We start from the raw sequence: 26,075 nt of genomic DNA, 5'->3' as shown, positions 1-26,075 counted from the left end.
TCTAATCCTTAAGTGATATATTTATTTTTTAATTTTATTTTTTATTAAAGTATAGTTGACTTACAGCGTTGTGTTAATTTCTGCTGTACAGCAAAGTGATTCAGTTACACATATATACATTCTCTTTAATATTCTTTTCTATTATGGTTTAATCACAGGATGTTGAATATAGTTCCCTGTGTACTAATTCTTAGTAAGCAGTCCCATTTGATTAAAATGGAGCTTAGCACTTTACTCAAGCTCCATTGGAACAAAAAATTATTCATACACTTAAATACAATCCTCCTAAATACAAACATCATGTTTAGCACTGTAGGTATTCCACTATTAATAACAACAGTATATAGTTCTACCATTCTTTTCAAGCTGAATATCAGTGTAACTGACTGCTAGCCACTATATTTACACTGTTTTAAAATTATGATGTGTGATCTAGACTTATTAAAATTCACTGTTCATAGCTTTTGTGTATTTTCACAATGCCAGTGTTGGGGACAGGACATGAATAGACAGTACTAGTCCTAATACATATCTTTTCTTAGAGGATACTATACATATAATGTCCCCTGGATTGTGATTGGTTCTATATAGTAAATCACTTCTTACATGAGTCCACATCATATTCAACAATAGCACAGTTTTTATATTAGATTTATGTTTTGGCTTATTGTTACTGAGTTGTGTCCGGCTAAGGTCACACTAAGTTGTGTCTGACTCTTTGTGACCCCATGGACTAAAGTGAGGCAAAAGACTTTGGAATTTAAAAAGGTAAATCAAAGAACAGTTCCCTCACAATGCTTATCAATATTGCATTTTAATCAAAAATTAAAAATCTTTCACTGCCAAGTGTCCAAATAATACCCTTAAAGTAGTTTAAATTTAATACAAAAGTGAAGTTAAACCTCAATTTGCTATGATCCTTGAGCAGGTTCACTAAATTCAAAGCTAGAAAATGGGGACAAGCTTCCCTATTGAGACATGTTGTGTGTAATGACTTATAAAAGAAACCCACGAGAAAGTCATAGTGGCAGCTTCCCAGTGCTGCCAAGAACGATGGTCAAGTGCTCTCTGCTGGTCTTCATAGGCCATATTATTGATCTAAGATCATTCTGTATAATCTATCAGATATGGCAATGATGTTTATTTGGGGAGGAAGGGATTTACCTAATGCTATACACACACACACACACACACACACACACACACACACACATATCAAGGTGATATATATATATATATATATATATATATATATAGTGTGTATAATACTATTTGACCAGTTGAAAAAGCTAACACAAAAGTGATTATATCAGTTCTAGTTTTGAAGAATCATTTAAGGTTTAGATTATGCCTAATTAGACTAAAATGAAAGGGACATTTATTTTAGCTCTTCCAGTGATCGCTTGTTCTCTTATTATTCCTGTAAGTCAAAGGCCAGGAAGGTAACATACATCAGTGAAGTAGGCCAGATACTATACAAAAGGGAAAATGCAGGGACTCTGAAAAGCTGGAGAAAGTTTATCCATCCAAAAACGAATGGTGAATACTCAGTTCTAGCTAATTGATGCCAAGTTGAATATCAGCCCAGGGTTGGCAATTTATTCTTCTCTTCCCAAAGAGAAGCTATAAATCTGACAGTTTACTTAAATCCTTTACATTTTAAAATGTTGGTGCCTAAGTGAAAACATTTAAACAATAATTGAGCCAACGTTGCCCACGCGTAGCTTAACTGTGTGCCACCAGCTGGCACCTTCTACAAAGGAGATGCTGCCTTCTCAGCGCTCCTCAGTCTTTTCTTCCTCCCCATTTTCATTGTTACCTTGATAGTTTAGGACTGTATTGGTCCATCTTTGAAATCATCTGAATCTCCCAACCTACTCTCTTCCATTTCTTGATCTCCCCACTCAAATCTAACTTCATTGTTCCCAGATCAGTTGTCTTAAGCATCATCTTAATCTTGCATTACTCCTTCTACAAAAACTTTAGTAGATTCCTATCTCCTACTAAATAAAACCTTTAGCCTGACATTCAAAATCTTTCACAATCTGGTTCTTACCTACAGTTTAGCTCCCCTACCTTCCAAAGCCCTGTAGTAGCCCAGTGATTCGGTAAAACTAAGTTTTTTGGTTCTTCCTCTCCAAATTCAGTAAGTCTGGAGCAATGATGTCTGATCAGCAGAACCTTGGCCATTTGCTCATGTCCTCATTGACAGGCAGGTTGAGAAAATGACAGGTGAAAGTATTAGCTGCTACAGTTAAAGGATGGGTTGCTTCTCAGACACAGGAAGAAGATTCAAATGCTGGTGAGCCCAAAACACTAACAAATATCCACCTAGTGATATGATTACCAGTGGGGGACAAAAACTATTAAGCTCAGCCTAATTACCTATTTTTTTTTAATTTTATTTTATTTTTAAACTTTACAATATTGTATTAGTTTTGCCAAACATCGAAATGAATCCGCCACAGGTATACCTGTGCTCCTCATCCTGAACCCTCCTCCCTCTTCCCTCCCCATACCCTCCCTCTGGGTCGTTTTTTAAAATACTAGCTTGTTATTTGGTAATTTCCCTCTTTGTTCAATAAGATAAACAGACAGGAATGGTAAAAGAATCTATGGAAGAAACCTAAGGTGAAGTGTATGGCTTTTAACTTTTCCAGCAGAGTGAGCCACCAGATATCTGTGGACATTCTAATTTTACATATAGAACATAGATAATCTCTAAGAAAGACAACCTTAAACTGTAATCCACTTACCTGAAGGTTGAAGTCTAGGATCTTTGAGTGATGTATAGTCCTCTCCCTCATAAACACATATGGCTTTTCATGTTATAGTGACCTGTAAACTGTAAGACATATTATCTGCCTCCAGTACATCCTGTTTAAATGGTAGCAACAGGATAGCCAAAGTAAACATTTTCATTTCTAAAGGAGAGAATAAGAAACACAAAGCAATCAGTCATCCACAGGAATTTTCAAATCCCATTTGGAGGGAATGGTCAAGATTGAGAGTAGAATACATTTCTTGGTTTACATATCTGGGACCCTGGTTTCTGTTTTCAGAAAGTGTTTCTTTGTCCTTTATTCTCTATGGCCACAAAGGTTTGCATTAGAGAGAAGGTATAGCCCACTTCATAGCCCACTTGTCTCTAGTACAGATTAGGAAAAAAAGTAGTTACCTTTTGTATTATAAATGGACTGGTTATTATTTTTTTCTATACAGATCCTTCAGAAATTCAGAAGGCTGTTTGATTCCAGTCAGTTTCAAGTGTAAGTGACTCTAACCAAACACCTCATTGGACAAAGATTTTAGCCTCAAGATCCTGTTATAGTTTCCAGCCTCTGTGCCCTGCCCACTTCTTTTGTTCTCAACTTAATGGCAACTGCCTTGGTATCATTTGAAAACAGTGGATTTGCATGGAGAACTGCTACTGCTAAGTCACTTCAGTCGTGTCCGACTCTGTGTGACCCCATAGACGGCAGCCCACCAGGCTCCCCCGTCCAGAAAGCAACCCCTAAATCCAGTTTGGCCAGCAGGCTCTCCTTCCTATGGCAGGACTCCACTTACTTATATATATTTTTCTCCCTTTAAGTTTAGGATAATTTCACATTATTCCAGTCATTTTTCAAAGAAGGATTTGTATAACATTTTACAGCTTTCAAAACGCTTTCACATAGATTACAGTATCCAATCCTTATTTATCACTATTCATTAAATACCACTGCATTTCATTTATTCTGTGACATAGGCTAAATCTGATTTCAAGTTTGCATATGATCAAATAAAAACTTGAACACATATCATCTGATTCTAAAATGGCATGCTCTTCTCACCACAAAATGCTGCCTCAGAATAGCTGACTTGAGAGTTAAGACGAGGTTGATGATATTTCATGTCCATTCTTCAGAGAGAAACAGGCACAAAAATATCAGTGGACTGATGTGTGACCAAGGACAGACCTGTCAGCTAAAAAAAGCAAGGGGAGCAATTTTCTAAATAAATTTCATTTGTCATAATAGCAACATCAGATAGTGGGAACGAGAAGGTACCATAGAAATGACAATTCCCAAAAGAGTAAGAGTGAGAGCTATAATTTCTTCAATGTGTTAGGAATACCAAAGTGGTAAGCCTCCGCTTTTATGGGAAAAAAATAGAATGATCTTACTGCAAAAGTCATAAGCTTTGTTTTATTTCTTGCTAAAATCAGGATTAATGATTATTAACAACATTAACAAGTGGGAGCTGAGTGTTCTGATTCTCTGAGGTAATCGCTTCGTTTTGTAAGAAAGCATAAACTGTCTTCCAAAGTGTCTGTTCCATTTTGCAGTGAATGAGAGTTCCTGTTGCTCCATTTCCTCAGCAGCATTTGGTGGTGTCAGTGTTCTAAATTCTGGCCATTCTAATCCTAGTGTCTCGGATGGTAAAGAACCCACCTGCAATGCATGAGATCCAGGTTCAATCCTTGGGTCAGGAAGATCCTCTGAAGAAGGGAATGGGTACCCACTCCAACATTCATGCCTGGAAAATCCCATAGACAGAGGAGCTTGGCAGGCTACAGTCCAAGGGGTTGCAAAGAGTCAGACACAACTGAGCAATTAACACACACACAGTAGGTGTGTCCTGGTATCTCGTTGTTTTAATGTGCATTTCCCTGATGACATGATCTAGAACACATTTTCATATGATTATTTGCCATCTGTATCTTGTCTTCTTTGGTGAGATGTCAGGCTGTTTGGCCCATCTTATAATCAGGTTGTATGGTTTCTTATTGTTGTGTTTTAAGAGTTCTCTATAGTCTATTATTAGATATGTCTTTTGCAACTATTTCTTTCAGCCTGTGGCTTAACTTCTCATTCTCCTGGCAGAGTGTTTTGCAAGGCAAAACTTTTTAATTTTAATGAAATCCAACTTATCAATTCTTTATTTCATGGATCATGCTATTGTTGTATCTAAAAAGTCATCGCCATACCCAAAGTTATCTAGGCTTTCTCCCATGTTATCTTCTAGGAGATTTATAGTTTCGCATTTTACATCTAGGCTTGTGATTCAGTTAATTTTTGTAAAGGGTTTAAGGTCTGTGTCTAGTTTTGTTTTTTTGCATGTGGACATCCAGTTGTACTTCTGGCTGCACCGTTGAAGAGACTGTCTCTGCCCCATTGTATTCGAATCCTTTGCTCCTTTGTCAAATATCAGATGACTATATTTATGTGGGTCTATTTGGGGGCTGTATATTCTGTTTTATTGATCCATTACTGGAACACCATAGTAAGTCTTGAAGTTGGATAGTGTCAGTCCTCCAACTTTATTCTTTGAGTCTTTTGCCTCTCCATGTAAACTTTATAGTCAGTTTGTCAGGATCTCAAAATAACTTGCTAGGATTTTGATTGGGATTGCATTCAGTCTGCCGATCGAGTTGCGAAGACCTGACATTTCAACAATATTACGTCTTCCTATCCAGGAATATGAAATATCCCTCCATTTATTTAGTTGTTCTTTGATGTTACCCATCAGTGTTTTGTAGTTTTCCTCATATAGATCGTGTACATATTTTGTTAGCTATTATACCTAAGTATTCCATTTTTTGGATGCTAATGTAAATGGTATTATATTTTTAATTTCAAATTCCACTTGTTCATTGCTGGTATATAGGAAGGCAGTTGACTTAAATATTAAACTTTTATTTGGCACCCTTGCTACAGTCACTTACTAGTTCCAGGAGTTTTTAATGTCAATTCTTTTCAGATTTTCTACATAGACAATCATGCCATCTGTGAACAAGAACAGTTTTATTTCTTCCTTCTCTATCTATATACCTTTTATTTCCTTTTATTCTTTTACAGTATTAGCTAGAACTTCCAGTATGATGCTGAAAGGAGTAGTAAGAAGGAAAATTCTTGCTTTGTATCTGATCTTGAAAGCTCAAGTTTATCACTATTAAGTAAGATGTTAGTTGTAAGCTTTTTGTAGATACTCCTTATCATTGAGAGTTTTTTATGATGAATAGGTGCTGGATTTTGTTGAATCCTTTTTCAATACCTATTGATATCATGTGATTTTTATTCTAACCTGTTGATATGATGGATTACCTTAACTGATTTTTGAAAATTGAACCAGCATTGCATAATTGACATAAATCCCTCTTCATCGTGGTGTACATTTTTTCACAAATCGTTGTATTTGAAGCTTCTGTTGGCCCTAAAGTTACATGGGCCAGTTTTGCTCACATTTCATTGGCCAAGAAAGTCACATGACCACACTGAACTTCATAAGTGGGAGAAATGTGAATATATTTTAACAGCCCTAATGTCTACCATAACTGTGACCTCTACTTGTAGCTTACTGTATTGAAGCTATTAATATTTAACTTTCATAATAGTTGTGACAAAGCTGATGAAATGAATGAATTTGTGTTAAACTCTGAAACAATTTTGAAAATCAATGGTTAATTTCTATTAATTTCTATTTATTTTAGTTGTTAATGCAAATCCTGGATTAGCCCAAAAGAAATTGTCAGATATTTGTCCCTATTTTGCTTAGACTTTCAGAGACTTGAATTATGTTTATTATAGTAAGAAGCCCTAACAAACATAAATATGAGTGCACAAGCTTTTATACACCGTATAGTAATCTACTTAGGAATATCCATATATTGAGGTCTTGCTGGGCAAAGTGCGTAAATAAACCAGCCTCTTTCACATCCTGGTATATCTACCAATGTGAAGTTACTAAACAGTAGCCAGCCAGAGTGCTGGAGGCAACTTGAAATTTTGAGAAATTAGAGAAGTTATTAATAAAAGACAGCTAAAGTGCAATTTGAAATCATTGCTGGTTTTTAAAGATAAAAATCTTTTATTAAAGAGAAAGTAGCTACTCTGAACCTCAACTTGCTCATTGCTTATAGAAAGGGAGTACATAAAATTACAAAGATACACTGGATCCCTATAATAGCTTTTGAAATTCTATAAATCAGTAATTTTAGAAATTCTCATGTTTTAATGCATTTTTTAAATCTCTAGATGAAATGCAAATGGATTCTCTAAATTATACTTGCAAAATATTTCAATAAAATATGTAAATAGGCTTATTAACTCTTGTGGTCAAAACCAAAAATTAAAGTCATTTTTCAGGATCTATCAATCTGTCTTCAACCTGTTTCCATAAATCATTTTCCATATTAACATCAGGAAAATCCTGACTCTAAAATAAGTCTGTCTGCCAAAAGGGGTGAGATTTTCCAGATAGGAGGAAGCAGGAATGGGTTCTGTGGACACAGGATTTGGAAAGTCACTCTGAGATTGTTAGGCATTTGACTGTGAGCCTCCTTTTGGGGCTTGGAAGAGTTTAAAAATCTGCAGCAGAAAGGACTTTTTGATTTTTGTTGTCAAGTCACCAGAAAAGGGTTTCCTGGTTTTCAGCTATTATTAGGGGAAACTGAAACTTTGTTTGTTTATTTAATCAAATGGTTTTCTTTGAATTCAGAGGGTACCAAGCAATTGAGTCATCAGACTACACGAAGAAGAATAACAGGGACATCTCCTGTGTTGCTTTCTGCTTGTGATGTTTTTTACTTCAAGAATATGATTTTTACCTGCAGGTACCTTCTCCAAATACACTGTCTTAAAATACCCAACACTAGAGTGAATGGTTTAAGAGCTCTACAGCAACATAATCTGGACCTTAGTTTTATAGTTTTCTACCTGAGTATTTTTAAACATCTTTTAACTCCCACACACATATCATATACATGTATACGACAGTTGTGCAGTGTATATATGTATATATACATACAAATGCGTGCTTAATCATGTCCAAATCTTTGCCACCCAGTGGACTGTAACACCAGGCCCCTCTGTCCCTGGAATTCTCCAGGCAAGAATACCAGAGTGGGGAGCCATTCCCTTCTCCAGAGGATAATGTTATTAATACTGGGGCTTCCCTGGTGGCTCAGAGGGCAAAGAATCTGCCTGCAATGCAGGAGACCAGGGTTCAATCCCAAGGTCAGGAAGATCCCCTAGAGAAGGGAATGGCTACCCACTCCAGTATCTTGCCTGGAGAATTCCAGGGTCAGAGGGGTCAGGCGGGCTACGGTCCACGGGGTTGCAAAGAGACGGACATGACAAAGTACACATTCGTATATATTTTTACATATGTTTTAAAATATATATTTTTCCTTATTATGGCTGTTGAGTTCTTACAAATAATTTCCATTGGTCTACTCCTGTGGTCACAACAGGTTATTTTTATACATATCCCATTAAAAAAATGATCTAAAGAATTACATTTTGTAATTAACAACTACTACACATTTAGCAGCTTAAAACAGTACCCATTTGCTAGTTCACTGTTCTGTAGGACACGTCTGGCCTGGCTGGGTTCCTGCCCAGGACATCACATGGCTGATGTTAGGATGTTGGCTGGGCTGAGTACTGGCAGAGAACAGACTCCTGCAGGTGTTGGCCTGAGGTCTCCATTTTCTTTTTGCCTTTCAGCTAGGCACTGCTAAAGGCTACTCTCAGGTCCTTCCCACATGGTCCCCTCCATCTTCGAGACACAAAGGAACACTGAATCCTTCTTGTGTTTCAAGTCTCCCTGGTTGGCTCTTCTGGAACCAGCCAGAGATGGCACTCTGCTTTCAAAATGTTCATGTGGATATGTTAGGCCCACTGAGATAAGCTCCTTATCTTTAGGTCAACTGGCTAGTAACCTTACTTCCTTTTGCAAAATCCCTTTGCCATGTAAGGTAGCACAATCACAGGAGTCATCTTAGAATTCTGCCTAATATATTTTATATAGGCATTCTCTGTTATATAGATTTTTATATCTATATCTACATCATGAATAACATGATGAAGCATTTGAAACATTAAATGTGATTCATCATAATGAATTGGTTTAGGTTAAATTTTGTTGTGAATGTGATGTAAAGGATTTGCAGTATTGAAAAATACATTTATTTTTAAAATAAGCCTATGAATGTATCAGATAAAAGTACATTTGGAAGACGTATTTTAAAAAGCTATTATAAATGCATAGCATATGCCTAGAGTTCTTTGATTCCATCAAATGACAGTGAGTAGCCTTCTCTTCAGTGTATGCTGTTAATCATGGTCATGGTCATAAATGAATGATAGAAACTCAGACTTCAGAGCTAAGAGATCAGAGATGATCTGTCACCCTCCCCCTCCTCTTTTTTTCATAAATGAGGAATCTGAGACTCAGAACGGGGATAATGACTCAGAGAAGACCATAGAGCCAGCTAGTCCGTGGTAGAGATTGGCCTGGAAAACATGTTTTCTAATTTCCTGTCTAGAAGCCCATATATATACTTATGAAAAGTTAAAGTGTTAGTTGCTCAGTTGTGTCCAACTCTTTGTGATCCCGTGGACTGTAGCCTGCCAAGCTCCTCTGTCCATGGAACTCCCCAGGCAAGAATACTGGAGTGGGTAGCCACTCCCTACTACAGGGGATCTTACCGACCCAGGGATCGAACCTGGGTTTCCTGCATTGCAGGCAGATTCTTTACCCTCTGAGCCACCAGGGAAGCCTCAGTATTAATGACAGTATCATTCAGTTCAGTCACTCAGTCGTGTCTGACTCTTTGCGACCCCGTGAACCACAGCATGCCAGGCCTCCCAGTCCATCACCAATTCCCGGAGTCCACCCAAACCTATGTCCATTGAGTCGGTGATGCCATCCAATCATCTCATCCTCTGTCCTCCCCTTCTTCTCCTGCCCTCCATCTTTCCCAGCATCAGGGTCTTTTCAAATGAGTCAGCTCTTTGCATCAGGTGGCCAAAGTATTGGAATTTCAGCTTCAACATCAGTCCTTACAATGAATACCCAGGACTGATCTCATTTAGGATGGACTGGTTGGATCTCCTTGCAGTCCAAGGCATTTTCAAGAGTCTTCTCCAACACTGCAGTTCAAAAGCATCAATTCTTCGGTGCTCAGCTTTCTTCACAGTCCAACTCTCACATCCATACATGACCACTGGAAAAACCATAGCCTTGACTAGACGAATCTTTGTTGACAAAGTAATGTCTCTGCCTTTTAATGTGCTGTCTAGGTTGGTCATAACTTTCCTTCCAAGGAGTAAGTGTCTTTTAATTTCATGGCTGCAGTCACCATCTGCAGTGATTTTGGAGCCAAAAAAAATAAAGTCTGATACTGTTTCCACTGTTTCCCCATCTATTTCCCATGAAGTGATGGGACCAGATGCCCTGATCTTATTAGTTTTCTGAATGTTGAGCTTTAAGCCAACTTTTTTACTCTCCTCTTTCACTTTCAGGAAGCTTTTTAAGTTCCTCTTCACTTTCTGCCATAAAAGGGTGGTGTCATCTGCATATCTGAGGTTATTGATATTTCTCCTAGCAATCTTGATTTCAGCTTGTGCTTCTTCCAGCCCAGCATTTCTCATGATGTACTCTGCATAGAAGTTAAATAAGCAGGGTGACAATGTACAGCCTTGATGAACTCCTTTTCCTATTTGGAACCAGTCTGTTGTTCCATGTCCAGTTCTAACTGTTGCTTCCTGACCTGCATATAGGTTTCTCAAGAGACAGGTCAGGTGCTCTGGTATTCCCATCTCTTTCAGAATTTTCCACAGTTTATTGTGATCCACACAGTCAAAGGCTTTGGCATAGTCAATAAAGCAGAAATAGATGTTTTTCTGGAACTCTCTTGCTTTTTCGATGATCCAGCGGATGTTGGCAATTTGATCTCTGGTTCCTCTGCCTTTTCTAAAACCAGCTTGAACATCTGAAAGTTCACAGTTCACATTTTGCTGAAGACTAGCTTGGAGAATTCTGAGCATTACTTTACTGGTGTGTGAGATGAGTGCAATTGTGCGGTAGTTTGAGCATTATTTGGCATTGCCCTTCTTTGGGACTGGAATGAAAACTGACCTTTTCCAGTCCTGTGGCCACTAAGTATCATTAATTGAAGATTTTCTATATAGCAGGCACTATCCTAAGCATTTTAAATGTATTTTTCTTAACCCTTGCAAATTCTGGAGGTAGGCATTATTATTATCATTGCCATTTACAGTTTAAGAAAGCTGAGTCACAGAAAAAGTAGCTTGCTTCATGTCAGCCGGCTGGTACATGATAATGTAAGGATTCTAAGGGATTCAGAGAAGCAGTTGTGTACCGGGGCCCAACCTCTTCACTGTGCTCTGCTCTTTCCATCCCAGCAGTTGCTTCTAGTAGGGCCTTCCGTATATTCTTACAGCTCAGTATCCTCTCCCTGAACAGCGCTACAGGCCACTCATCAGTTATATTCTGACAACAAATCAGGGAATAGCAGAGAACTGGGAGTCAGGAGACTGTGTATAAACTCTGGTTCGGTTGGTTATTTTCTGTATGGCTTCATGGAATTTTGTCACAGCTGGGACCCTGGGATACTGTATCTGTAAAATGGGGATTGTGAAAATTCTAAAGAGGACACGTTAAAAGCAATCTGTAAACAAGAGGATTACATGCTTATTGTACTGTTATTTTTTGTCAAATGGTGGCTAGTTCTCTTTACCCTATAATAGCAGGTTTTCAAGTCACTTTTGCTGTGATGAGTCAGGCATTAAATGAAAAATAGTAGATTTTTGACACTGCAAAGGCTTTGTTCTGAGGCCTTTAGGAAGTCATGTTTTCTGTGCATACCCTCATTCTGAATTTTCAGATGTCACTGAAGTTGTATGTCTTAGTTGGTGGTGATTTTTCATTCAGGCATTCTTCACCGGAAGCGAATAGTGCAGCTGCCACAGAGGGGCCTGGACTCCCTCACACCAGCTCAGCACCTTTCATGATTCCTCATACCTGTACAAAGTTTTCCTACTCTTTTGATTAATTTAAGTTGTGTTGATTTCTGCTGTATAGCAAAGTGAATCAGTTATATATACTGTACATATATCCACTCTTTTTTAGATTCTTTTCCCTGTCATAGGTCATTACAGAGTACTGAGTAGAGTTCCCTGTGCTATACAGTAGGTCCTTATTAATTATGTTTTATATATAATAGTGTGTATATGGCAATCCCAGTCTCCCAACTTATCCCTCCCCCTCTTCCTCCTTGGTAATGACTCTATTTCTGTTTGTAAATAAGTTCATTTGTACCATTTTTTTAGATTCCACATATAAGTGATATGATATTTGTCTTTGACTTAACTTCAATTTAATGTGGCCATTCTGAGAATCACTCTCAAATAAAATCATAAATATTGAGTGTATGACTGTCAAGATCTACTCTTCATCCCCATCCTTTTTTTTGTTGTTGTTAACATTTCATTCTTGGTTTTATGAATATGCATATTTTTTGCTATACTGTTTGAAAGTAAGTTGCAAACAATGTAAGACTTGAGATCTAAATACTTCAGCATGTATCTCCTAATGATAAGGACATTTTATATAATATATGCCATTATCTACCTAGGAAAATTAACGATTTTATTATCCTATCTAATACCCAATTCATATTCAGATTTCCCCTACTGGTCCTAAAATTCCTTTTAGTATATTGCTTTTAGGGTTTCTTTCTTTTTTTTTTTTTTTTTTTTTAAGAAACCAAAGTATACTCATAGCATTTAATGGTTACATCCTGTGATATTTTTAAATCTGGGACAATTTTCCCACCTTGTTAGTTTTCATGATATTAATTTTAAGTGATTCTTGAACAAAATCCCATGTTCTGGGTTTATCTGGTTTTGTGTGTGTGTATCATTTATCTTGTTATTCTCTCCTATTTCTGAAAACTTAGAAGATTGTTACCAAGACCTGATTAGAAATAGGTTGTATATTTTTGTCCAGATCAACCTGATAGGTGCTACAGCGATCGCCACACTATCAGTGCTACTAAGTTGGCTCCCGTGATTAAGATGGCGATAGCCAGGTTTCCCCGTGTTAAAATACGTATTCTCCTTTAGTGATTAGAACTAATTTGTAGGATGATTTTTTTGGCTTATGTTAATATTCTTTTATTTAATGGCATTAGCATCCGTTGATATGTCTTATTTGAATTATTCCATTGGAGGTTGCAAATGAGTAATTTTAACATTTTATCATTTTGTACACATATTAACTAATCATTTCTCTGGAAGGATGTGCTTTCCCTCATCTATGGACGGTGATGTATCTCCTCTTAATAGTTCATATCAGTACAACATGTTTTAACTATCAATTATCTAAAATATCAGCCTCAGTTGTAGATCACTCTACATATCTACTGATCTATGGAACTGAGTTGTAGATCAGTCATTACATGTTTTATATGTACTTATTAAAGCATTTTGATGTACATTAAAGTTGGAAGTGGAGAACAGATGAAATTTAAAGCAGTGTTTCAAAATGGTGAGCATATATTTCAAGAGGTTTGATGGAAAGGATTTCCACAAGTCACTGGCAATATCACCAAGTATTTATTGATCTAAAAGGAAGTTATTAATACCGGGCAATAAAAGAACTTACCATCTCCCAAAATACTGATGATATGTATGGTCAATGTGGATAAATAGTGAGGCCTGACAGGGAGTAAATTAATCTAAGTATTTTGAGCCATCCCCCTGTTGCTGCAGCTTTAGCTGTCTCTCAGCTCCACATTCTAACCTGTAAGGTCTCTGACAATTGGGGCTGTTTCTTGGATCATAATCTGCCCAATTTTTAAGCCCATCTCAAATCCCACCCCGTCTGTGAGCAGGAGCTCCTTCCTCCTGTCCTCTGCAGATGGCAGTTTGCACATCTGTCACATCTGCGGTCTTGACTCTGCTTCTTTCCTATTTGGCCTCCTAGTGGGCTTCCATAAGCAAAGCTCCTAGTCAGACTGTTAAAGATCCTTAAGAACATGACTTGGTGGTGATTGTACTTTAGTTGCTAGGTTGTGTCTGGCTCTTTTGTGATGCCTTGAACTGTAGCCCACCGGGCTCCTCTGTCCATGGGATTCTCCAGGCCAGAATACTGGAGTGGGTAGCCATTTCCTTCCCCAGGGCATCTTCCCAACCCAGGGATCAAACCTGGGTCTCTGTGAATTCTTTACCAACTGAGCCACCTGGGAAGCCCTAAGAACATGACTATCCATGACCAAAAGCTTAAAAGCTCTTTTTTCACTTGGGAATGCTGGGTTTTGCATTCCCTATGAGAATCTCTCTGAAAACTGCCAACAGACGTGAAAAGTGTTTTCAGGCAGGGCTGTCTCCTTAGTGTAGCTTTCTTTATACTCTATACTTTCTAATACTCATCACTCTACAAAAACAAGTTTTTCTATGAAAGTTGAAGGTAGAATTGAGGATTACTCACCACCTATTCTTTGGAAATAATGTGAAGGCCTACTTCTTTGACTATGACAAAAAGAAAGAAAAAAGAAAAAGACAGGCATAAATTAAATCTTGATTTAAATATTACAGTGAAAACAAAGCTTATTTTATTTTACATAGTTTGAACCTTTTTGTTCCTTTTGTTACCTATTTGAACACTGTTTTAAATGGAAATAAAACAATGGTATTTTGTGTTTCTTGACAATTTTTTAGAAAATTTTCATCCCACTCAACAAGACAAGATTTGAAATACCTTTTCTGTCTCCTTCATAAAAGCACTTTAGATTTACGCAGTTTTTTTTCTTTCATCTGAGAACCTCAGTGCATTGGCTGCTACATTTGTTACCTGATGGTGATGACACAACTATCACCTCTTTGGTTTTCTGTCTTTGCAGAAACCGGAGGTAAAAAGCTACGGAGCACTGTCCAGAGAAGTACAGAAACAGGCTTGGCTGTGGAAATGAGGAACTGGATGACTCGACAAGCGAGCCGAGAATCTACCGACGGCAGCATGAACAGCTACAGCTCAGAAGGAAAGTGAGTGATGCTGGCCGAGCAGTGGTCTCCTCCACGCCTCGCTGCAGTCTTCCTTCTCTCCCCCTCTCTCTGCTTTCACAGACGCTAACTCGCATGCTCCGGGGCACTGCTTTAACCTTCACTGGCTGATTTGCTGTGAAGAAAACTTTTGCTTACCTGCCACTGAGAAATGTGACATGCCTGGCTTTTTATATCAGTGGACATAGGTTTGGGGATAAAGTGTTTCACTTTAAAGGCAAGATACTAAAATATAGCTGTCACAAATGGAAGTTTGCCCTACCTTGAAATGACACATAAAAACACAGCAACACTTTAAGTTCCAGTGCCCATGCCCACATGTACAATGCTAATTTTGAAAATCTTTGCTCTAACAGTTATCACTAAAAAATATAGAAAACTGATACATGCTTAGTTCCATCCAGTAACAGTTTGGATAAATGTAACAACAAAAAAGAAACGCCACAAACTTTGCTGAGCCTTTCCTTTATGTAATTATCATGTAGCTTTCCCTTGACTCCACTGTGTCTGAGGTATTTTTAAGGCATTCGTAATGATTGTACAGCCCTGTCACCCACGAATTAACAGTAATTAGCAACAGCAGAGCTGTAGATGGATATGTAAAGGACGTTAATAGAGGAAAGGAGGGTTTAGTGACCTCATCTGTCATCACTATGGAGCAGCAGATGCTTAGGGAACGTAGTGTGTAGTCAAGTTCACAAATGTGTGGCCATGGGAGCGGCTGGCAGAGTGTTGATGATTTTGCCTTAGGAATCATTTGCGTAGCATAGTTATGTAAATACAAGAGACGTATATGGTTTTCATACATCTATAAATAAGGTTATGTGTGATAATTTATGGAAGCATTAAAAATGTTCAGATTATATATTTGGGAATTAAGCTTGGGGGAAGAAACAGATTTGACATTAATAAAGGAAGTTTTAAAAGAGATGGAGAATCAAGTAAAAAAGAAACGTGCATGAGCACTCATCACTGCAAAGTGCTGTGTTAGATACTGTTAGGGATTTTAAACGTTTGAACTATGACCCCTGCACTCCAGGTGCTTATTGTCTTATTGGAGAAATGGGGTTAATACACATAAATTCACTCAACAGGTATTTCCATACCTTCTAATGTTCTAGGCGCTTCACCATGAGTTGGGGATATAAATCACACAAGGGAGCAAAACTCAGTTGCTGGTTTGACATAGGCTTTAGAATCATATAGGCTTAAATGCTTATCTGTTTTCGGTGCTATACAAATTTGGGCAAGTTATGTAATTTTTTAAGATTCACTTATTTATTTGATTTTTTAATCATTCATTTTATTCATTAATTGAGTTTAATAAGTACATACAGTATTGCAGGCATGGTTCTAGTGCTGGAGATATAGTAGTAAACACAGAAGAAAAAAAACCCTACCCTTATCAAACTCACAGTCTAACAGATAAGATGGACAATAAACTAGAAAATGTATTTAAGTGCATATGTAAGAAAATCTAGTAAAATATATAATAGACTGGGTGGTGTGAGTGCTAAGGAGATAAAGGTAGGAAGAGAGATGGTAGGTTAAGGATAGGGTTTTATGAAGGACAGACAGGGAAAGGGGCACATCTGAGTAAAAATCTGAAGGAAGTTAGTGAGCTTGTGGGTATATGAAGAACATTTCAGGCTGAAGCAGTGCTGAGGCAGGAGCTTGCCTGGCAACCACAATGGGGGGGCATCCTGGGGAATGAGGCAGAAGTGGTAAGAAATTAGAGAGATGGTGGGCAGCGGTGGATGGCTGGTGTTGTCTTTACATATCATTGCAAGGACTTTGCTTTACTCAGATTGGGGTGAGAAACCAATGCAGGACAGTGAGCAGACACCTGACATTATCTGACTTCAGCTCTAACAGATCAGTCTGGTTGCTGTGGGAGTGGAGAGTAGAAGTGGCAACAGGGGGATCGTTCAGAAGGCTGTCGCGGCAACACAGAAGGAGAAAATGATGGCTGGGACCTGAATGGTAGCATTAGCGAGGTCAATTCTGGAGGTATTGACAGGAGAACCAATAAGATTCAATAATGCATTTGATGCGAATGTGAGAGAAAGACTGTGTATTGGTTTGTTGTGCTGAGCTCAGTCGTGTCTGACTCTTTGCAACCCCATGGACTGTAGCGCGCTAGGCTCCTCTGTCCACGGGATTCTCCAGGCAAGAATACTCGAGTGAGTTGCCATGCCCTCCTCCAGGGGATCTTCTGACCCAAGGATCGAACCTGTGTCTCTTGAGACTCCTCCATTGCAGGCAGATTCTTTACCCACTGAGCTATCTGGGAAGTTTGTTAGGGCTACTGTTAAAAAAAACGAAAAGAAACAAAACACAGAAATAATACCACTTAAACAACAGAAATTTATTTTCTCATAGTTTTGGAGGATGAAAGTCTTAAGATCAAGATGTCAACAAGTTTAGCTTCTCCTGAGACCTCTCGTCTTCTTGGCCCCTAAATGGCCACCTTTTCACAAGGTCCTCACATGGTATTTCCCCTCTGCATATGTAGCCCTGGCGTTTCTTCTAAGGATACCATCATATTAGCTTAGGGCCCCACCGTTAAGACCTCATTTAACCTTCTGCTAAGTCACTTCAGTCATGTCTGACTCTGTGCGACCCCTGAGACGGCAGCCACCAGGCTCCCCCGTCCCTGGGATTCTCCAGGCAAGAATACTGGAGTGGGTTGCCATTTCCTTCTCCAATGCATGAAAGTGAAAAGTGAAAGTGAAGTCGCTCAGTCGTGTCCAACTCTGAGTGACCCCATAGACTGCAGCCTACCAGGCTCCTCCGTCCATGGGATTTTCCAGGCAAGAGTACTGGAGTGGGGTGCCATTGCCTTCTCCTCATTTAACCATCAGATCAGATCAGTCGCTCAGTCGTGTCGGACTCTTTGTGACCCCATGAATCGCAGCACACCAGGCCTCCCTGTCCATCACCAACTCCCGGAGTTCACTCAGACTCACATCCATCGAGTCAGTGATGCCATCCAGCCATCTCATCCTCTGTCGTCCTCTTCTCCTCTTGCCCCTAATCCCTCCCAGCATCAGAGTCTTTTCCAATGAGTCAACTCTTCACATGAGGTGGCCAAAGAACTGGAGTTTCAGCTTCAGCATCATTCCTTCCAAAGAAATCCCAGGGCTGATCTCCTTCAGAATGGACTGGTTGGATCTCCTTGCAGTCCAAGGGACTCTCAAGAGTCTTCTCCAACACCACAGTTCAAAGGCATCAATTCTTTGACGCTCAGCCTTCTTCACAGTCCAACTCTCACATCCATACATGACCACAGGAAAAACCATAGCTTTGACTAGACGGACCTTTGTTGGCAAAGTAATGTCTCTGCTTTTGAATATGCTATCTAGGTTGGTCATAACTTTCCTTCCAAGGAGTAAGGGTCTTTTAATTTCATGGCTGCAGTCACCATGTGTAGTGATTTTGGAGGCCAGAAAACCTTAACCATCCCTTTAAAGTTTCTACCTCCTAATACAGTCATAACTGGGAATTACAGCTTTAGCAGTCTGTCCAAAGGAAAGACAATTGCAAGGCTGAGCAATTGAAAGAATGAAGTTACCATTTAAGCTAGGAATCCTCTTGAGAAGAACAGAGTTTGGTTTTCTGTTTGTTTTGGGGGTTGAGAGTCAGTGTGGGACAAGTTGAGTTTTGATTGCCTGTTAGACATTCAAGCAGGTAAGTAGAGCAGTTAGAATACAGGTCTGGGACCCAAGGGAGAAGCCCAAGCTGGAGATGTCAGTCAAGGTAATGTCACTACAGACAATGTTTAAAACCTTGAGATGGGATGAGATTGCCAAGGGAATTGGGCCATACAGGGAAGAGGTCAAAGGATTGAGTGGCTATATTTAGTGGTAGAACTAGCAAAAGAAACAGTGAAATAGCTACAGAAGAAAACCAGAAGACTACAGAGTTCAGGAAGCAAAGTGTTTCAAGTGAGAGGGAGTGATCATTTGGATCAAATGAGACCAATATGTTCAATTAGACGAGTACAGAGTATTAACAATCAAATTTACCACTCTGGTTATTAGGTAACCTTGATCAGAGAAGTTTTGGTGGAGTAGAGAAAAACAAAGCTTGGAAGAGAGCAAGGGAAAACTGAGTACAGTTTCACTAGAGAATAAGAGGAAAGAAATTGAAGATAGGGACTTCCCTGGCAGCCCGGTGGTTGACATCGAGTTTCCAAAGCAGGGGGCACGGGTTTGATCTCTGGTCGGGAACTAAGATCCCACATGCCTGTGCAGTGCAGCAGGAAAAAAAAAAAAAGAAGTTAAAGAAAGTGAAAAGATTGTACATAGAGACATCTCTTTGAAGAAATTCCAGGGAGAGAAATGAGATTGTAGCTGAAGAGGAAAGGGTGTTGGGAAAGGGATTTTTTATTTCTTTAAGGAGGAAGAAATAGTGTGTTTGGGTATTGATGGCAGTAATCTGAAGGCTTTCTTCATTGATGAAAATGGATTACATAACAGACTGTCTCGTAATGCAGCTGAGAGATGCAGTATGCTCATGCCAGTCACAGAATAAGTGCTCAGCGTGTAGGAGTGCTGTACGTAGAACTCACAGCTCGTGCCCTCCAGACAAGGAAGAGAAAGGCACACAGACAGAAGTGTGCGCGCTGTGCAGGACGAGGGCTGCTGGAGGAGAAGGAAGGAGGGCCATGGGGGTGCAGGGGGCGCTTGGGATCCAGTTAATATGTGACAAAATGGCGATACCAACTTCTCCTGCCACAGGCAAGGGGTTAGATGGAAACAGGAGTGGAGGGTAACACAAAATAATCCTGTGTTGTTTGCTTTTAGTCTGATCTTCCCTGGTGTCCGCTTGGCCTCGGATAGCCAATTCAGTGATTTTCTGGATGGCCTTGGCCCTGCCCAGCTAGTGGGGCGCCAAACTCTGGCCACACCCGCCATGGGTAAGAATTTCTGTCATGTGATTCGCTGTTTCCCTTTTAGCTTATTGAAAAATCACATTCCCCAATTTCATAAGATCTTTAGGAGTATTATCTGGAATGAGTATATTTAACAACATAAACTTAAACTTTTTCCATTTTAATTTATATGCTTTTTAAAGTAAGAGATCACTGATACATTTTTAAATATATTTGAATGTAGGAAAATACATGGGAAATGAGCCAACAAGGTTAAACCAAGATCTGACACAAGCATTTTTCCATTTGCTTTTGTGTGTTAAGGCCTGTTTGTTTCTTCCTCACTCCCTATTAGGTGACATTCAGGTAGGAATGATGGACAAAAAGGGACAGCTGGAGGTGGAAATAATTCGGGCCCGTGGCCTTGTTGTAAAACCAGGTTCCAAGACACTGCCAGGTAAGAACAAAAGAGATTTCTTCTGTTACTGTTCATCATCTACACTTTGCAATTCAGAGACTTTGTTTTTGAAGAGATGCTGAAAACTTTGTTTTTAGATAACCAAGGGTACTGATAAATGAGTCAGTTATCTATAGTAGTTTGCATTTCTCCTGAGTGAGCACCCAGTCAGGGTGATCTGGTGGGGAGAAGTCATTAGCTAATAAGTACATATGTGGTAGAAACCCTACAAAATAAAAACTATCACACTTATGTACATGTCGCACAAAATGAATTACCTAAGAAGTTCTTGTTAGCTGGTATTTTGTGTTATTCTGTTTATCTGAGCTTCAGAATTCTCCTTAGAAATCCTTAGCATTCTGGAATTAGAATAAATATAGATAGATATAGGTCCCCAAAATAGCATAAACCCATAGACGAAGGACATTCTAGCTAGAAGACTCTTACTTCCTGGAGTGTATAGAGAGGCACCATTATAAGTTTTTATTGCAATCTCACATTTTGTACCAAAATATTATAATCCAAGGTGCTTAGAGCCATAGGGAATGCCAAAGATTCCAGATGCCTGGTGCAGAGATGTAGACAACTTCAGACCTGATGTACAGAACAGTTCTGAAACTTGGTTTCTCACCTCAGCACCTCCACTGAACGAATTGTAATTCTGAATCTCTAACCTAAAAAGTTCACGTTTTTACCCGGTGCTGCCTATTGTACAACTTTGCAGTGCTGAGTAAGACAGTTGTGTTCATAAAGGTCTCAGAGTTAGTCACCTGATTGCTAGAAAGAATACCGCAGTTCGTACATGCATGAAAATGCTTTTATAAAGAGTCTGTCAGAAAAATATCAATGCATGGTATTTATAATTAGTTGCCTCTTTCCAGCTAATTTGAACATACTACATCAAATCCCACCCTTGTCTTGTACCCACACCATCAATAAATAAGCCCTTTGGAGTGATAAATGCTCCATGGGGACGGGTAAAACAGTTTGATTTTGAGAACGTTTAACTAGATTTATGAATTGACACATGAAAAACTGCGTGAGACCTCTTTCTTGGATATTGTTTGGGACCAGAAGGATTTCTCTTTTAAAAGCAGTATATAAAACCAGTTGATGGCAAAACAGTAATCAACTCAGAGGCTGTGTTAACTGCCTAAAACTACCTGAATGACTGATATCTAATCTATTGTTATCTAATTTATCTATTGTTTATCTAATAATTTTGACATAATGTGGAAAGGCCAGTGATTTTTGACTGCTGGCTCTTTTAACCTGTGACTAAGCTGTGGCAGGTGTCATCCACAAGTTGGGTGTTCTGTAACCAGAGCTCATCACTTAACTCTCCTGTGTGTTTTCTTTCCCAAGCACCATACGTAAAGGTGTATCTATTAGATAATGGAGTCTGCATAGCCAAAAAGAAAACAAAAGTGGCAAGAAAAACGCTGGAACCCCTTTACCAGCAACTATTATCTTTTGAAGAAAGTCCCCAAGGAAAGGTTTTACAGGTATTTATTGAATTATATATTCCTTACCTAAGAAGGTGTCTTCATGGAGTCAAACATTCTCTTCCAGTCCTCTCCCCAGCTGAAATTCTTGGGGAACTTCCAAGCAGTGGCCAGTGCTATAAAGCTGTACACACTAGGGAACTATGCTGAATGTAATAAACCATAATGGAAAAAAAATATGAAAAAAAGCCAACACAGTTTCCTTTAAAGTGAACTATAGACTTGTAAACCCCCATCACACATTGGCTCTTATCTTCCTTAACGGCTTAGGATCCTAACACTCCTGTAGAGTTTTCCGACTATACCTTTGAATTCCAGTAAAGATAACTATCCCAGTAATTAAATACAACTACATAACTTGATGTTTGATGTCAACACATTGTATGAAAGTTGCTCAGTCGTATCCGACTCTTTGCGACCCCATGGACTGACTGTACAGTGTATGGAATTGTCCAGGCCAGAATACTGGAGTGGGTAGCCATTCCCTTCTCCAGGGTATCTTCCCAACTCAGGGATCAAATCCAGGTTCCCTGCATTACAGGCATATTCTTTACCAGCTGAGCCACCAGGAAGCCCAAGAATACTGGAGTGGGTAGCCTATCCCTTCTCCAGAGGATCTTCCCGACCCAGGAATTGAACCGGGGTCTTCTGCATTGCAGGTGGATTTTTTGCCAACTGAGCTTTCATTAATTGATTGTATTTTGGTTTACAAGCTCTTACATACATGATTGTACTGACATTGCTCTTTTAATTTTGCCAACAGATCATTGTCTGGGGAGACTATGGCCGCATGGATCACAAATCCTTTATGGGAGTGGCCCAGATACTTTTAGATGAACTGGAGCTATCCAACATGGTGATCGGCTGGTTCAAACTCTTCCCCCCTTCCTCCCTAGTAGATCCAACCTTGGCCCCTCTGACAAGAAGAGCTTCCCAATCATCTCTGGAAAGTTCAACTGGACCTTCTTACTCTCGTTCATAGCAGCTGTAAAACTGTTGTCATAGCAACCAGCGTTACAAAAAAAAAAAAAAAATCACAGGTCGCAAACCCTGGTAACACTGCATGCTTAATGTTGTGTCTTCTGAGCCTGTTCCTAGGGATACAAAGCGATCCTGTGTTCTCAGAGGAAGTTGCACACATTGTGCCCTAAAGGAGGCCCTCAGGTGAAGGAGCGGAGCTATGAAGAACTATCAGGTTTGGGGTTCAGTAACACTCGAGTTTTGGTCCAATCTGAAGCCATGGATTAATATCAAAGAATCAGTCAGTTTCATGCAACAAAAGCCCTTTTCAATGGCACCTTTATATTTTTATTGTTCCTTTTTCTTCATTTCTCTGACCCCCAAAATCCTGTGATGCCACAGAAATGGAGCTATCCAGCCATTAAGCCATGTTATAAGTGAAGGACTGACGTCCTGGGAAGCATCAGGTGAAAAGCAAGAGACCAAAGACGAGGTCTAGGGCAGAACGTCAGCCCTCCCCCGGACTGGACAGGAGCAGCCGGTCCAAAGTGACGACGTGAGCAGTGGCAGACCTCGGAGCTCCAGCAGGCATGTCATTCACTAATGCCAAGTTGTGTTGGACTCTGAAAAACAAAATTCTGTGGCTACACTGTACTGAATGAAATTAAACTTTTTTTTGCATGGACAGATTAGCTGAATATTTAAATTATTTTCTTGGGGCTGCAACTTGCAAAAAAAAAAATCAGCCATTTTTGACAATTTATATTATTTTTAAAAATAAATTTCACTAGTGCATGGTTTTAAAAAAGGGAGAGAATGCAGCAGGGTGATACAAAGACACACCATGTTTATTCTTTAATCACAGTCTGTGTTTTGGCAGACATTGCAGAAGAAAATACTTTCTAGAAAATACTTAAAATTCTCTTTATGTGACAAATAAGTATAATATATTCAATTTATTTCCATGGTAAATATACAAATCTTACAAAGTTCAACATGTGCAAATTGTTCACATCTTTCTTCCTTTCTCTCACTTTTCCTTTTCTCCCTCTTTTAATCTTTTTATTTTCTTTCTCCCTACCAGAGTGAACATTATGCTAAAAAACAAAATGACAAGTTTTTTGACCTGATACTCTCTTAATACCCCATGTTCAATTCAGAGCTGTAGATACATCTGAATTTCTCAAGGAGGGAAAAAACTATTTAAGAGCTTTCTTTATTTCAAGCATGTTGAAAAGGATTTTGCAACATGACTTGGGAGTACATTAAAGTAAGTCAGCATGTGTTTGATAAAGAAGATATTTGAACTTTTGCAATTTATTGTACAGTGCATGGTAATTTTATTTTCACCTTCCAAGTTCAGTTTACAGGAAAATCCTAAAATCATGTGGCCATTGTAATGTCTAATAAATTTGTTTTTAGCACCAGCATTATTCATACAGGGGTTAAAGTATTATTTCTAGAAGGTTTTAGATTTTGTTTTTAATTAATTAAAAGCAATTTCTTTAGCCAATTTCCATTTACTATGTGAATAGAAGCACTGCTAAAAATTTGGAGCCCTGAAAGACAGGGCAGTTTATTAATTCATTTTTCTGTAGTAAAACTCAATTTTTCACAAATTATATTTCTAAAGAAACACAGCAAACATAAATTTGCAACAGATAATTTTAAAGCTCCAATTTTTAGGTAATTCGAAGAAAGTCAATCTGCCTGTTAACAGTTCTTTGATGCCATCACCAAAAGTCTACACACAAATGCTCTAAAATCAAACCCCTGCTTTTGGTTTTACAGACAGTTATTACCATTGGGTGGTGCTGCAAGGTCAAATTTCTCTTAAGTTCCCCTATTTAGAGGAAAAGTTACCGAGTAATGTAATAAGCCACCCATAGTTTCTGTTTCTTTCTGTACACTTTGATAACATGTTCTTATAGATTGATTTTAACTTCTAGCAACAACTTTTGAAATCTACATACATACCATTTGTTTAAGTTAATGCCATGCACAAAAATTGCTCTTTTGTGTTCCTTTTAAATTCAATGCTGACCATTAAAAACTATCATGCTTGATATGGTGCAAAAGTTAAAAATGAGTATCACTAAAAATGCCTTCTCTTTATGTGGTGCAATATGAAATACACCGAGACTGTGTCTTGACATTCTGAGACCTACGATGGACCCAGGTAAAGTTGTGAAATAAATGAATAAAACTATTGAAATAATTTAGACACTTGTGTACCAGCAACAATTGATTTAATAGACCTATGGCGTCTATACTATCCCTTAGAATAAACGTTTAACATTTTCCTGATACGAAGATGCAGTCACATAATCTTTTGTGCATATTCCTATATAAATTATTTCTAATTTTAATAAGAAGGACATGACTGTATGGAATATTTGTACATACCTGTCATTATGCAGTATTTATTTTAAAGTTGGTGTTTGTTTTTTTTTTAATTTTCACATGTCTGCACCTCAACTTGTGACCTAGTCATGTAAATAGCACTATGCCAGTGACCATTGCTGCCCTGTACATAATATGTTTTAAAAGTAAAGGGAATTCCAGTTGGAAAAAACTAAAAAGGGCAGATTAGTCCTGTGATGAACACCAACTAATGTAAAACTCAAATTCATTCTGGTGATGGTATTTAACACTTTAAATAAAACATTTTCTTTACAGACGTTGTATGCATGGCCTTCTGACTTCTCTTCTCCCCACGCATCCCCAAACCTGCTGCAGCTCTTTTCCTGAACCCACACATCACTTAGAGACACTGAAATCATCTTCTGCCTCTCCGTAACAGAAGCAGACCGCTGGTCTTAGCATGTAGCCCTCAGCAGAGCACTTCTTTTAAAAGCCAAAGGATTTCAGCTCACATCATTAAACTTGTTGCTTTTCAAAAGGTCATTCCACATTGAGGTGCTTTCTGATGAAGTGACTTGGCAACTCCCAAATTTAAATGAATGAGGTTTCTGAGTCAGTGTGGCCTCCACTGACAGCAGGGTCAGAATCATGTACAAGCTCTGCCATTCCCTGGGAGGAGATGACAAGGTGACAGTTGGCTCTATGCTGTGTTTCCACAGATGTGTCAGTCCAGCTTCGTGGGAGACCAGGGTGGGGTGCATCTTCAGTTGGGGAATTGTACGTGGTAACCTGACATATGGTGGTTTAGTCCCTAAGTTGTGTCCAACTTTTGTGACCCCATGGACTGTTACCCACCAGCCTCCTCTGTCCATGGGATTTCCCAGGCAAGAATACTGGAGTGGGTTGCCATTTCCTTCTCCAGGGGATCTTCCAGACCCTGAAATCAATCCAGGTCTCCTGCATTGCAGGTGGATTCTTTACCAACTGAGCTATGACTGACATAACAACCAGTCCAGAGACTGGCTTCTGTCACATATGAATGGAAGAGGGTCTCTCCATAC

The 26,075-nt window shown here is 38.9% G+C and overlaps 1 protein-coding gene across 44 annotated transcripts in view; it reads left to right on the top strand.

Annotated features, from left to right (window-relative positions):
- The window catches only part of RIMS2 (regulating synaptic membrane exocytosis 2), a 603,774-nt gene extending 578,444 nt beyond the window's left edge, over positions 1-25,330 (top strand). For all 44 annotated transcript variants that reach the window (XM_027561367.1, XM_027561351.1, XM_027561359.1 and 41 more), the window contains 5 exons: positions 14,693-14,834; positions 19,661-19,773; positions 20,084-20,185; positions 21,551-21,690; positions 22,454-25,330. In XM_027561367.1, coding sequence (XP_027417168.1) covers positions 14,693-14,834; positions 19,661-19,773; positions 20,084-20,185; positions 21,551-21,690; positions 22,454-22,672 — 716 coding nt within the window. In that variant the 3' untranslated portion in view covers positions 22,673-25,330. The remainder of the gene's footprint in view (positions 1-14,692; positions 14,835-19,660; positions 19,774-20,083; positions 20,186-21,550; positions 21,691-22,453) is intronic.
- The last annotated feature ends 745 nt before the right edge of the window (positions 25,331-26,075 follow it).

This window comes from Bos indicus x Bos taurus, chromosome 14, assembly GCF_003369695.1.
Source record: "Bos indicus x Bos taurus breed Angus x Brahman F1 hybrid chromosome 14, Bos_hybrid_MaternalHap_v2.0, whole genome shotgun sequence".
NCBI lineage: Eukaryota > Metazoa > Chordata > Mammalia > Artiodactyla > Bovidae > Bos > Bos indicus x Bos taurus.
Note: the sequence above shows the minus strand (reverse complement) of the source record. Positions and strands in the feature narration are given on the sequence as shown.